Source organism: Acomys minous (assembly GCF_964271855.1).
Source record: "Acomys minous genome assembly, chromosome: 15".
Classification (NCBI taxonomy): Eukaryota; Metazoa; Chordata; class Mammalia; order Rodentia; family Muridae; genus Acomys; species Acomys minous.
The window spans coordinates 45,311,814-45,327,545 of record NC_140497.1 but is presented as its reverse complement, the minus strand read 5'-3'; the positions used below and the strand labels follow the sequence as shown (position 1 = coordinate 45,327,545).

General features: G+C 36.5%; 2 protein-coding genes across 4 annotated transcripts in view; both read left to right on the top strand.

Moving 5' to 3' along the window:
- Positions 1-15,732, top strand: part of GALNTL6 (polypeptide N-acetylgalactosaminyltransferase like 6) — a 1,047,269-nt gene that overhangs the window by 187,419 nt on the left and 844,118 nt on the right. The window lies entirely within an intron of this gene.
- Positions 2,049-5,386, top strand: LOC311584057 (myeloid-associated differentiation marker-like). The gene has a single exon (XM_084758092.1). It carries the CDS (start codon positions 2,458-2,460, stop codon positions 3,394-3,396), a length of 939 nt encoding a protein of 312 aa, XP_084614218.1. The 5' UTR covers positions 2,049-2,457; the 3' UTR covers positions 3,397-5,386.

Below are 15,732 nucleotides of genomic sequence, written 5' to 3'. Positions count from 1 at the left end.
TGAGATATAATCTGAATAAATTAATTAAATTTAAAAAAGAATACACCTGTCTTATTACTGGTAGCTGGTATAAAAGGATAGTATAATATATTAATGATTACAATACCAGTAAAGGCATAGTTCTGTATTTAAAAAGATAAATACAAAAATAGCATTAGTCTTTCACATAAGCTTAGCTTTGGGACCTCTTAAATCCAGAAGAAAAAGAAAGCATAAACCAGTGGCAACACTATCAAAGCAAGTAATACAGCTGATTGAAAATACTGTTGAATACTCCCAGCAGATGAAGGTGTGACTTTCTCCATACATCATCTTAATGGCAATATTTTCCACAAAGCGACATGGCACACTCCTTTCATATTTCATGAGCTCTATTTGCCTGACTTCTAAGTGCCAAATGTGTTGGTGAACAGTGCCTTAATATTCATGGGATTTTTTCAGATGTCTTCGACAGTTGTCAAGTAGAGAAACGGCCTCATCAGTAAGGAATTTGACTTATGATTTTTGCCACACATAAAATTGTGTATTCACATATGCATTCTCTCTGAAAGGTATTATTTGCATACCTATCTTATATGAAAATTATATCGATATAAAATCCTTCATATGCCCTAAAAATATTCCATATACTACTTGGCTGTATGTACACTTAATATTCCAGGAAATTTTGCCAGCCTCAGACATTTAAAGGTTGAACTATTTTTATAAATTCAGTTTGAAAGACACAGGCAAGTAGGTATCCTGACACTTGTCATGACTGGACACCATCAGAACACAAGTGACACGTACATGGGGACAAGTTTTTTATCTCTTACTCTTATATAATTGAAATATATTTAGTATTTTGTTTAGAAAAAATAGTATCATTTGTTTGTGAGCCATCTCTTCAGCCCTCAAGCAAAAGATAAGAGAAGCTCCCTTTATCACAAAGGTTTATACTCTGTTAGGCGTATGCTATACATCTTGCTTATGGAACTATAAAGCAAACTAAAATATTCTCATGTAGGTCATTGCTATCAATCTTAAAAGTTTTATTTTTCCATGCATTGACAGTAATTAGTCAGTGGGCAGCTCCGGCTTCATGTGGGTCCCCTAATAAGGGCTTAGGGAGCTATCTCTGACAAGGACTCTGTCGCCTGCTTTTTGATGACTTCTCCTTGGTGCACCTGCTTCACCAGGCCACAGGGGAAGAGGACTTCCTCGGTCCTGTTGGGACTGGATGAGCGTGGGTGCTTTGGTTGGGGGGGTGGGGGGGCTCCCCTTCCCTGAGGAACAGGGGAGGGAGATAGGTGAAGAGTGAGGGAAGGTGAGGCTGGGAGGAGAGAAGGGAGAGGCTGCAACTGGGATGTAAAAGGAATAAGTAAACAAATTAATTTTAAAAAAAGAAAAATATGAAATGCAACAATATAATATAATACATATGTATGTAAAAAGGAAACTTCCTTATTGAAAAATAAGGCTACACGAGCAGCACAAAGGAACAGCTGTAATCCCAGAATTTGGGAGGTGGAGACAGGAATCAAGAGTTGAAGACCAGCGTTAGCTACGTATCAGGTTCGAAGCTAACCTAAGCTAAATGAGAACGTATCTCAAAAAAACTATTAAAATAATAATGAGGCTACTTAGTCATCGTCTTTTGTTAAAAAAAGGGGGGGAGGCTCTAAGTCTTAGAAAACTTTTTAAAATATATTTTATTAATTTATTCATATTACATCTCAATCATTATCCCAGCCCTTGTATCCTCCCATTCTTCCCTCCCTCCCATTTTCCCCTTACTCCCCTCCCCTATGACTGTGACTGAGGGGGATTACCTCCCCCTGTATATGCTCATAGGGTATCAAGTCTCTTCTTGGTAGGAAAACTTTTAAAGGCAGCACCACAGTCTATTTTTAACATTGAGACAGGGGACACCAGAGCTGACAATGTACGTTTTTTACATAGGGGTGTGTGTGTGTGTGTGTGTGTGGTTGTTGTTGTATTGTTGTTGTTGCTGTTGCTGTTGCTGTTTGATACATAGAAGAGAGTACGGAGCAAAGGCGTCCGTCCACCTCTTCCTTCCTTTAGGACAGTTGAAATTTCAGTAAGCCTGATAAAAAACTCTTGAGTCATTTTCAAGCCAGGCGGGATCTAGGTACTGAAAACCTGTACTTAAAACCTCAAGTCAGTACTGTAAATTATTGACTGCCAGAGTTTGGGCAATTTTTTTTTTAACTTAAAGGGGAAGTATACTATGTACTGCCTACCCCTAACACCTACCGCCTTTAAAATACACATAAATGCCTAAAACACAGTAAGGGAGAACAGATACGCTTTCACTTTGAGGAGCTTTCCAAGGCCAACGGCATGAGCAGCTTCAGAAGCCACAGTCTGGGAACGGATTCTAACCGGCCTCTTTCCAGTTTGAGATCCAATCTCTCTTCACAATCCTGAACTTTCTCTGTCAGGTCCTCAACATAGATGGCTGACACTCCAGTCAAAGTGACGCACACCGTCATCACGAACTCGGTAACCCCAGGACTGGAGTCTTTGACTATCGTAGGGTCCCCTCGGGTGCTTATCCGGCCGTTGGGCCTTATCCGTCTGCTGCAGCTGTCATCTACCTGCCTGGCTTTCTCACTAGTGCTCTACGTAGGTGCCTGGAAGGGCACCTTGGGCAGCTGGTGCCTGTTCTCCTGGTGCTTCTGCTTCGCCATGACCCTGTTGGTCTTGAGTGTGGAGTTGACTAGACTTCAGAGACGCTATGCCAAGTCATGGCTGGAATTCCCCATCACCTGTGCCTGCTATGGTTTCTTCTTCAGTCTGTCCTCTTCCATCATCTATCCCACCACCTACGTGCGGTTCATGGCTTATGGATACCCCAGAACACAGGCTATTAGAGCCACTGTCATCTCCTGCATCTCCTGTGTGGCTTATGCGACAGAAGTGACCTGGACTCTGGCAAGGCCTGGTGAGATCCCTAGCTACATGGCCACTGTGTCGGGGCTGCTCAAGATTGTTGAGTCTTTCGTAGGCTGCCTCATCTTTGTCTTCATCAACAACCCACAACTGTACATGCATCAATTAGCCCTGGAGTGGTGCGTGGGCGTCTATATCATATGTTTCATCCTAACCATGGTGGCCATCCTGCTGAATCTGGGGCATTGTATCATCCCCTTTCCGACTTTCTTGACGAGCATAGCTTTCCTGTCTGTCCTCTTGTACACCACCGCCATGGTCCTGTGGCCTGTGTACCAGTTTGTTGAGGGGTTTGGTATCTCGTCCGATCAATTAATGGGTTTGAATTGTCGTTATAGAACTCCCTACTCGGTGTGTAACTGGGACCGCCAAGTGGCAGTGGCGGTCTTGACCGGTATCAACCTGTTGGCTTATATAGCTGATTTTATCAACTCAAAATAGCTGGTGTTGAGGTCTAAGGTTCAAAAGAGGATCCTTGGTATATCCCTGCTGTAACAACTTTATCTTTCTTGTGCTGTTTCCTCCTGTTTTTCTTTATAACATTATAACATCTTCCTGATTCATTTTTCTACTTCAAGTTTGTTTATCTTCCGTTCCCTTTTTTTTTTTTTTTTTTTTTTTAATCCTTTTCCATGTCCTATTTTGCCCTGGAGCTGTTTCTTCATAGCACTCATCTTTAACACTTTTGTTTGTCCAGTGTATGTTTTTCTATTCGTTTTCTCATCTGTTTACTTCCTGTTTACTTCCATTCTTTCTCTTCCTTGGGAGAGCCCTTAGACTTCCGGCTGGTTTATCCACTGCCCCCACCCCAAAGGCGTTGGCCTCTTAAATCCCAGACTCCTTTGCTGCTCTTCGTGCCAGGGACTTAAGAAGTGGCCTCCTGCTAAGCCATGATGAAATGTTGCTCTAAATTTCCAAGTTTCTTCTTTAAACACTGTTATTTTTACCTTACATGTTCCCTCAGTTAGTCCTTAATTTTTATGTCTAAGCTGAAAAATTATAACCTATCAGGAATTTCTGTCTGAAGTTCCTCTTTGCTTGACTGATTGCTACTGGATGAGTTTGATCTCAGACTTATTATGCCAAGTCTTATTGATCCCACACATGCAATAGCAAAGCATATTTTATTTCATGTGCTCAACTGGACATCATTAATCTACTACACAGAAACTTTTTAAAAAATACATATCAAGTGAATTATTTAAATATCCTACATATATTATCCATATAATTTATGTAAACACAAAACTGATAAGAACTCCTAATAAAAATCTACATTATTTTGACTTAAGTTAAGAAACTGAATGTTGTATTATGTTGTTAAATACAGTTTGAATGTATAAGCAAAGTGCATCCATAAACACACAGACACACACACACACACACACACACATACACACACACACACATTGCATCATATGGTGGTGGTTTTATTCCACCGTTTTCTACCTATGTTAATACCTCCTTTGGTTGCCAAGCTTCATTTTGTTGAACTAATGAAACCAAACTTATGATACTATTTTCCTTTAAGATATTATATACTATAAATAGTTGAGTTTTTCTCACATGTAATCTTTCCTTACTTAGGAAATAAAATGCTAAGGTTATTATCATACTGTACTTTGCAACAGGATTACATTAGCAAACACAAAGAATCATTTTCTTACGTGTAGGAAGACTGCTTTTTTCACAATTTTCACGTAGACATCATCAATATTGATGTTAACTGCTAATTGGTGCTCTTTCTCAAACATAGCACTTAAAACAATTTGTCACAGTGTTAATTATACTTTCTCAACTTTCAAGATGGAGAGAAAAATACCTAGCACTTAATTAAGGAGAGCAAATGAAACTCTAGCTTGGACATCTATGGGTCTATCATAAAAACTTTAAAACAGTTCTTGGGAAGATTTAAAAATACTTGTGCGTAACTGTGAGCTTCCTAATAAGGAAGTCTCTAAACGAAGGAGAGTGGGTTATGTGGGTTAACTTGAAACTGTTTTAAGAAGACAATGATATTATCTAGTTTCCATTTTGAGACATCCTGGTCTTAGTTTCATGTCCAAAGAATGGAAAGAAAATTATTGAGTGTGCCATGAATAATAATCTTTACAAATATAGGGACAGACATAGTATTTACTGGCATTTAGGAGGCAAATAGATTATAAAATTAGGTTGTATGTTTCCCTGTTTTCATAGAAGCATGGGCTACACTAGCCGTTGTCAAGTCAAGGTGACGTCTATCCCCAAGAAGCTTCTCCAACAGGTCACTCAAGAGGGCTCTGTAGGGGAAGCTGGAGCCTACCAAAGACAAGACTTCCCAGTGAAGCTGAGCAAATACTTCAGGAGAGAAATGTGAGAATGGGAAGCAGTGAAGCAGCCCCTGGATACTCACAAAGAAAACAAAAAACAAACACCACTAGCTAAATGGCCCAATGGTCAACAATTGTAACAGGTTTCATTTCAAAGCAATGTCACAGAGAAGCTAATTTCTGTGTGTATAGTTGCTGTGACAGTCAGTACCAGAGCTACTAAATAAATCTTACTTTAGATTTTAAATGATAAAAATGGGCTCACAACACATGAGTTTGATTAAATGAGTCAACAAAGTTTCAGTATATAGATACAATTTCTTTACAAAACAGTAATTTAGTCAATCATAATGAGTAACATTCTGGGAAGAAACAGGAAAATCTACCCTTGTGATTGCTGAGACTCATATTTTTAAGGAGTAGTATATTAGCCTGGCATAGTGGTGCATGCCTTTAATCCTACCACTTGGGAGGCAGAGGCAGGCAGATCACTGTGAGTTCCAGGCCAACCTGCTCTACAAAACTACTCCAGGACAGCCAAGGCTAACACATAGAGACCCTGTCTCAAAAAAAAAAAAAAAAAGAGTAGTATATTATGGGATTTATTGAAGATTAAATGGGAAGCAGTGAATTGGGTATGCATAAAAATATCATTTATTGACTCTACTCTAGGCAAGACACATATTTTATGATAATATCCATGATTAATGCTTTACCAATAAAACACATTAAAAAATATTTCAAAGGTGTCCCTCTAGAAAGATTTTTCTCAGATATTCTCTTTCTTTTTGAACTGACTCCTCAACATGAAACCAATACTTCCAACTGTATGTTTGAGGTGCTGAGGCAGAGGGACTGAGTGGTTTTACAAGATTAAGGCTCTATGGTAAGAGTTTGAAAGAGCTAGGTTTACAGCTATAATAGCCATGATCTTTGCACATGCAGTCCTTCCTTCCTCCACTGATATTTAGGATAAGCAAATTATCAATGAGTCTTTGGATCGATACACCAGCGTCTCTATTCCGTAAGAACTGGGTGTAATGAAACACCATCATTTGGCTTAATTTGCTGGGGAGCATTGCATAATATATTCCTCATTCCAGTCCAGTTATATTCTTTATAAAATAGTTTATAAAAATTGTAGATATATAGTGTGGTACTTTTTTAAGTTCTTAGGAATCCAAGAAAAATTACATCCATTATTTGATAATTGGAGCTCTTAATCAGCTCCATTTATTCATCTCACGGGATACAGAGTATGACGTTACTTAGGAAACTGTATTTATTTATTTATTTATTTATTTATTTATTTATCTATTTATTTATTTATTATGAGTCAGACCCCTGTCAGTCATAAGAATGGAGACTGGTCTGTGATGGTGTTCATTTTCCTATGGAATTTACTCTGCCAAAGGCAACATTTAACTTTTTGTTGGAAGTATGTTTACTGTTGAAGTTCTTACGATTCAATGCAAGTTGAGCTAGCTATTCCATGAGAAAGTATTCACACTGTTCTTGTACAATGACTCACTAACAATATTTTCAAGAAGAGATATTAAAAACTCTGAAGTCTTTGAGCACAGTCTGAAAGAGCTTTTGTTGTAAACCTGTCTTAAACAATTCAACCATTGGCAAGTCACTACCATTAAATCTGTTGAAATCACAAACACCATAGTTTATGCAAACTTATAGGGCATCTAAGCCTATTTAAAGACATTTAATATATGTATTTTATTATATATATATATATATGTATGTATGTATATGCATACTTATGAGAGTTTTGGCACAATTATACATGTTCACCATATGCATGTCTAATGCTTATGAGGCCCAGAGAAGAGCATCAGATATCCTGGAACAAGAATTAGAGACTGTTGTGAGCCTCCAAAATGTGTGCTGGAAAGTAAACTCAGGTCCTTCAGAAGAACAACAAGTGTACCTAACTGCTGATCCACCTCTATACCCCCAGTTTCATGAATGACATGACCATACTCTATTTAAATAGAGTTATTTCATTGAGCAAACACTTTCTGATTACTCACTAATGTGGTACTTTGACATAGGTGCATTTTACAGATATCGACAGTAGTTTAAAATATATGGGAGGCATGGTTTATTAAAGATGGCAACAAATATATTGCTGTTTCCACTGAGAAGTGAGACTCCTCCCTTACATTTCATTCTACTTCTTATTGATTGTTTTGAACAGTATAATGCAGTAGAAATTGTGTTGACATTTCTTAGTCTAGTTCAAAGAGTGCTTGCTGTTGGCGTCTTCATTCTTTTGAAACTTTGATCTTCAAGTAAAAAATTTAACTTCATGAAATTACTATACTGCAATGAAGCCAGGACTGACCTGCCTGCTGGAAGAACTGTTTGAAAGACCATATGTCAAGGGTCTTGGTTATGAGATTTACACTGGGTTATAAATGTTTCTTAAAGTGAATGTAAACTGTTTACAGCAAGCATTTGTTAATGTATCACAATATCAGGCAATTAGCTGAGACTTGGGACTACAACTGTTTAATATAAGGCATATGCCCTCTCCCTGTTTATTGTTGTTGTTGTAGTTGAAATTTTTTCACAAATCTAAGTAAAGAAATAAATTAAGGGTGATGATGTCTTCCATTTTGAACAGTGTAGCCCCATCCCCAATAATAAGCAAAGCCTTGCTACACCTTAGGTTCTGTATTAAAGATGACAATTTCTGCTACATGTATATATAATCAGGAAGTGACACACTTCATAGAAGAGAGAATACACTTTAAAGAGTTTGTTAGCTGGGTTTAAAACAACCACAGTCACTATTTCGCTCTAGATTTTCATTTATGTCCTGATGTGAGAGCATTAAGGCACGTGAAGCATATTGATCCAAACTAAACTTTTCATCTGGCAACAGGTTCTTGCCTAAACATGTGAGTCTCCAATAAAACAGGGGGATCCTGAAATAATTGCAACTATTCTTCCAGTTCTAATACTTGGTAATGTTATAATTCTTTAATTCTCTACAATTTCCTTTGGTCTCTTTCTATAAACATAAATATATTATATGTTTAAAATAGTTATGCATCTAGCATCAATACTTTTTTGAAGATCATTTAGAACTTAAGGTGACTCTAACTTTTGGTATTATATTTGGAATATAGAGTCAATATCAAGATAAAAAATGACTAAATTGGCCTGGAAATACAGACATAACCTTCAGACATGCTCTTCATACAGATACAAACTCAACAGACTTTTGAAAACTTAAGTAAAAATGAAAGTATTCCAATCTACCTATTTTTAAATTATTTTTAAACCTTCTACTATTTTTACTTTTAATTTTAATTACATATGAGACTCAAAGCTTAATGATCATTATCTTGTCCTAATATTCAACTTTTTTGTTCTAAGTAAATGCTCATAAATGTCTATGAAAATTGTAATTATTTAATAATACTTGGCAATTGATATGTTTAATTTTATCGTTTTTCATACTAATTGATATGGTAGGCTTTTGGAGCATTAATGATATTTTGCATCAGAATTTAAACAGTTTTAAACTCAGATATTTCTGTCTTCGAAATCATGACAAAAATAATAATGCATGTCCCCAAAATTTATTTGAATGACTAAAAAACATCTATTTTAGCTACAAAACTAGATATATTCTTCTTATTTATATAAAATTACATGTTTGGTAAACTATAGTTTCAAATTGTTTGTTCAATGTAATATAGTCAAACAGCAGGTGACTGTCAATATTTACTCAAGAAAAATATTTTAAATTTCTCATGATGAATAAGCACTTATTAAAATCGTCTAATAAAAGCTATGGTCATGTAAAGTGAAAGATGTATCAGGTATACTATATTTTTGTGCATTATACTCATCTACATGTTTTTTCATAGTTTAAATGAAAAATAATAAGCTTATCATTGTTCTACCAAGTCACAATTCATTACATTTGTAATTTAAAATTTAAAATTAACATTTCTTATATAACTCTCAAAGTATTAATTAGTGTAATTTTTTGTATACTATTGTCTGATTATATTATACAACATTTATGTTTAATGTCTAAATCACTATGGCTACTAAATTTTTATTTGCTTTGTGGCAGTTTTATTAAGAATGGCCCCCATAGACTCATGAATGTGACTGCCTGGCTCATGGGAAGTGGCATTATTAGGAGGTGTGGCCTTACTGGAATGGGGTGTGGTCTTGTTGGAGGAAGCATATGACCGTGGAGGTAGGCTTTGAGTTCTTCTATATGCTCAAGCCATGTCCAGTCTTACTCTCTGCAGCTGCCTACAGATCAAGATGTAGAACTCTCAAGTCTATCTGCATGACGTCATGTTTCCCCCCCATGACAACAAGCCACTGAACCCCTGAAACTGTAAGCCAGCCCCAAATTAAATGTCTCTCTTAATAAATGTTGTTGTGGTCATCCTGTCTCTCCATAGCAATAAAACCCTAAGACACGTATTTTCTTCAAATTTCCTTAAAATCTTATTTGCCTGTTTTAATTCATTTTACATTTAACATGCTATTTGTATAGTCACATTCTGTTCTTCACTTGTATGTAGTTTCACCTATTTACGAATTTAAATTAAACACATTTGAGATGAGTTTTAAATATCGCAAGGACACATTCCTATCTGCTAATGTTATAGATAAGTTTGGAGAACTTGCTTCACAAATAGAGTGAATGAATATTGGTAAGCTATAACTGAAGCTGAATTATTTTGGGTTTTTTGTTTGTTTTTTGTTTGTTTGTTTGTTTGTTTATTTGGAAACAGGGATTCTCTGTAGTCCTGGCTGTCTTGAAACTCACCCTGTAGACCTGGCTGGCTCCTAACTCACAGAGAACTACTGCCTCTGTCTCCAAATTCTAAGATTAAAGTTATGCACCACCCCACCCATCAGTCAGTGAACTGATCCCTTCGGCACGGATGTAAACATTCACGGTTTTGTACAGTGAATAAACATCTATGTATGGAGAAAAGAAGAAAGCTCATGACATGTCTTAAAGTAGAAATAATACCAAGAGTAACAATAATAACAGTTGTTAGAAGATGAAGTCAGAACTTCTATGGGCAGCTGAAAGGAACCCTGGGAATTTGAGAAGAAAATGTTTCAACCAAATTGGAAATGTCACTATTTAAATTTCCCTCAAAATTATACAGTAATACTATCAATGGGAAATTTATGCGTAATAAGAATACTATTTGTTTTAATTCTGAATATTTGTTGACTTAACATCTACTTTCAAACTTGATTAGATGTCTTATTTTCCAAAAGTGTTATATGGCTGCTCTTATAGCTGAGAGAAACAGTAATTGTCAAACATTTTTAAGGCCTGCGGTCAATTCCTCCTAGAGAGGGAGAGAGGGAAGGGGAGGAGAGAAAGAGGGAGGGAGCTGCAGGAAGGAAAGAAGAAAGGAAGGGAAGGGAAGAGATGGAAGGAAGGGAGGAAGGAAGGAAGGAGGAAGGAAGGAACGGACGGGAAGGACTTCTTAATAAAGAATAAGATATGATTCAGAAAAGTTCTCCTAGCACAGTCAGCCTTTACCCAGGTCAGTGTTAAGAAATGAGTTCAAAGACCTGGCTCCCTCTAAATTCACAGAGATCACAACATGGACTTCATTTCCAGACTTGTTTGCATTGTCACAGTAGAAAGCTCACTGTATACATAATAAGTAAGTAAATCTTTTTTAAAAAGAAAAAAGAAATGTGCATAGGGCTGCAGTAATAGTTCAGGAGTTAAGAGTAACTACAGTTCTTTTTCAGTGGCCTGGAATCATAGCATCCACTAGGGTGACTCAACTGCTTGTAATTCTGTCCTTTGGGGGGTTGACTTTCCATTCTGGTCTCCTCAGACACTGCAATCAAGTACACAATTGCCCACCACGCTGCGTTTGTACAACTAATTAAAATTACAAATAAAATCTTCTTTAAAAGGAAATTACACATTAAACAATGTTGGGTATAGTAGGAAAGGAACCTCCCACAAATTTTACTCAACATTTGAAGAAAGTGAGTCAGTTCAATTTTTCCTAAAAATTTTTTATGAGACTGGAACACTTCTGTATATATTCCATCACTTGCTAGATGCATACTGCATTTTTACATCATTTAATAAAACCTTGTATTTGTTACCCAACTGAATTATTTCTTTTATGTTGTATACTTACCTTACCAAACATGACTATGGTAATTGTGCCAATATTCACATAGATCATGGGGTCCCCTGTTCTAAAACTTTTTAAAGAGACCATTTATTTGATTCTTCTAAAAGAAAGGCAGTTTTTTCCTACTGACAATGACCCTGATCGCTGCGAACCAAAGCCTGCCTCTCTTTTTAAGGCCTTCTGCTCACTACCACTTTTTAAATTGACCCAGCAGCTGTCACTCTTGCTGCACCACGCTCCCTGCAGCTGTGTATTGATTCTCTGAGAAAGCTGCATTGAAGTAGCTGCTCTTGAATCTAATTTTTCCATCCAGTTTTACTCTGTATTAGTTTGAGCAGACAACACCGTCTCTTTCTGTCTCCACATATATGCCATGGAAATACAAAAAGAAGTCCAGAAGGCTACAGCATTCATTAAGGTGGAAATACAGTAAACATTTATTATATCAGATATAGCAGACTGCACACCACTGACCGAACAACGGATGTGTCAGAATGATGCATTACTTGAATTTTGCCTCATTCTCCTCTCTCTTCTCTACCTGCAGACAAATATAGGAGTGGGTTTTAAAAAGAAAACTAAATCTGGAGACAGAATAAATGATATCAGAGCTCCCTGAAGATGTAATAAAAACAAACAGGTAGAGGTCATTATGTTTCCTGTATATTGATTTCAGTAGTCAATATCGTTAGCAGCTAGTAGAAAAGTAGATTCGTTGGGTAATTTTTAGGTACAGTGTTAAAGGAAAGACGATGTAATTGTTGTTTAACATTTAACGAAACAACACATTCATCAACTAATATCAAAAAGAAAGAATAGTCAAATTATTAAAGGAATTTCCTATAGACATTAAAGATTTAGAATGTGTAAAATGGAGTGAAAGGTGATTTTTATTGGCATTATATTATTATACGTATGTCTTTGAATGAGGCGATGATAACTAAAAATATTTTCCACATGAGCATACATTTGAATATTTTCTGGTATTGCTCCTCTGGCTGCTGACATTCCCTCACAACCCAGAAGGAGTGTTTTTATTAAAAGTAGAAAGTCTTCTAATGCTTCACAGAGGCAAGAACATGGAGCCACTTTCTGTTAATCCCACAATGTCAGTGTTTATAAAACCAAAAATCATTTATTTGGAGGTCCTGAGCCAGAGTAGAATATTTGCACTCAGGAGACAGGGGCAGGCAGATCATTGTAAGTTCAAAGCCAGCCTGGTCTACGAAGCGACTCCAGGACAGCCAAAGCTACAAAACCAAGACCAAAACCAAAACGAACCTAACCAACCAAACAAACAAAGAATAACATTCTGTGGTTCTAATATTCCATCACTGAGTCACTCTAACACCATCAACTTCCAACATCACTCTATCATGAATAGTGATGGTATAATCCAAAAGGAAAATCAAACACAAACCCAACTGCTCTATGTGCTATTTCAATGGATAATTTTCAAGGAATACATGCATGCTTATAAATACATACATACATGCATATAAATATATATATATATGAGAAAATATTCTACTGGTTGATATATCTAGTCTTTTATGTCTAATTATCTTTCTATTCCTGAAGCTCTTCAGCAGTCTTTGTAAACACATCTTTCTGACTAATATATGCATGCTAATCTAAGCCTCTATCATGCAGTAGCCACAGAAGGCTATAACCACACAGACGATCATGATTCAGTGATTCCTTCCAGTGCTATAGATATCAGCTACACCACCCAGGGCACACTTGGACTAAATGTGAAACGAAGTTTTTCTTCACTGAATAAAACCCAACTCTAACATTTATAATTTGTTCAAATTTGGAAAAATAAGCCATCCAAATCAAATTTCTCCTTTAGAACTTTTTGGGTTTTGTCACAATACCAGAAGGCATTCGTACAGGACCCTGCCAAGCACTCTCTGCAGGCAGAGCAGAATGCTCCAATTTACAGTCTTCGAAAAAGGACAGCTCAACCCAATGTAATGTCTTTTGGCTGACGATTTGTATGCTTAGTCTCTGCCCAACATGCTTTACTCTGAAAGAGCCAAGCTATAAAGCCTAGAATTATAGTTTATAATAGGAAGCTTGATAGAGCTGTTTGCACTGATATTGTACGCGATGTAGCAGGAGAGTAATTTGTATTTTAAAGAGATGGGAGTGTTCCTTGTGGCCAAAAAAAGAATAGTAGACTTTACAATGATTATTTCCGAGAATGCAACTTTTCTACCTCTCCACCTATGCTAGAGTATATTTAGACTATTTCCATATATATATTTTATGTATATATATATTCATAACCAGATTATTTAAGTTAACTAGCCTTTCTTTTTTTCCCACACTTTACTATAGATAAAAATTCAGTGAAGAAAGGGTTGAGGTAGACTAAGTATTGGCTTATTTCTTACCTTCATTAAATACTGCTCACACTAAAACTTTTTTTTAATTTTTACATTTATGTGTTTATATATATTGATTCCTTTACATTTTAGTTTCTATTTGTATCTCTTTAAGTGATTAAAAATAATTCACACTTTCTCCACAAATGAGCCATCTGATCATGAAATGGCACATGGAAAATGCATACTAGTTACAATATCATGGTATGAAAGGTTCAGTCATCTTCCCATTGTTTCCCAAGACCACATTTCTTCCCAAAGTGACAAGATCTAATTATGTCAAGTCAAGAAACCATTCATTATTTCAAATTAAGAACTCATGGCCAATTGAGTAAAGGTTTGGTGTTCTTCCCATCATCCATTTTGGATAGCAGGCAGGTCTCCGGTGTTGGCTGTCTTAAGTTCTGCTCCTTGAAGAGTCGATAAGGTGATGGTAGAAATGTGGTCTTTCAGGGGAATGTGCGCAAGTGTTAGGAACAACAGGATCACAATGAGGGAAGCAATATGCAATAAATTATGGATACATACACACTACTACTGTAGAAAATAGACTTATTTTTGCATGGGCTGTCTAAAAATTGGCAACAGGACACCTCAGACATTTTCTCGTAGGTGTAGTGTAGGTGAGTGTGCTTCATGCTGCACCAGTCTTTTGATCACTACCCATCTCTGGTTGAGACTGTAAGACAAAGGCGTACCCTAGGACCTAGGACACTAGACCAAAAAAATACATAGGGCAGCCAAGCCTAGGCACTAGCCAAACCCCAGGGCAGTGTTTACAGGCTCAACCCACCAGCATTTCCTCACAGCATGGTAACACCAGGGAGTGCTGTAGTGCTGACTCTTTTACAGGACTCCTTGGGATATATCACAGCTTTTAGAATGATATCTGTGCATAAGTTCACCTTTATTTTATTAATGTGCTCATCTGAGCCTGTTTGAATGAAAACCAGCAAGGAAACCCTCAAAGATACCTTAAGAAACCCTCTTAAATCTTGTCTATCCCTACTCCTCACGTTTTAGTCAGGAAAACTGTCCACTCAGTGTTCACTTTTGGGAGCGCCCCAAAGGAGAGAAAACATAAAGCCTGTGGCACATCTTCCAATGGAAGAATCCAAGATCACATGAGATAATTTAGATATGAGATTGGGTATATCCTTGAAGAAGAAGGCACATATTGTGGGAATGCTTTCCCTGGGAGACATGGACAAATGTCTACTCCCTTCTTCTAAGACACGAGTGGCAAGTAAAGTACATAGGTTCAGACAGAACTCCCTTTCACTTAATCTTCCAGCCTCTACATACGCTACCACCTACAGAAAGCACAAGGCTGTATGGAATTGGGCCAGAATTACAGACTGTTTCCAGAAGGTATAAGAGGGAACAGTCATACTCTCAGGTGAGGGCGTAACAACTCTCTCCATTCCCACATTCTAAAATAACAACTCGTCAGCCCTAAAATCGTAAACTTATAAGTACATTATTTGGACATATGTATATGTGTGTTTATATATATAATACACATGTATACATATTTATATATAACTTGATAAGATATTTTATGAGAATTATTTGTATTAGTGACACACGTATATATGTAACAGGAGCTATGAATTTCAGAGAGAACAAGGAGGTACATGGGAAATATTGGGGAGGAAAGTGATGTAATTACATCTTAATTCCAAAAAATAAATACATATATTATAAAATAGAGCCAACGTGAAAATTTCACTGTAAAAAATAACTTTAAAAACTAATAATTATCTAGGCAGTAACATATTGATTAATAAGGTGAAAATAAAATGAATTAAAATAAAGACCAATTTTAAGATAAGTTATATTAAATCTAATTGACGTTTCATAAAAAATAAAATTTTAGCTAGAATGGTAGTC

Bases quoted from the DNA above. Each gene is read 5' to 3' on its own strand.
- LOC311584057 (XM_084758092.1), top strand. From the start codon at position 2,458: ATGGCTGACACTCCAGTCAAAGTGACGCACACCGTCATCACGAACTCG.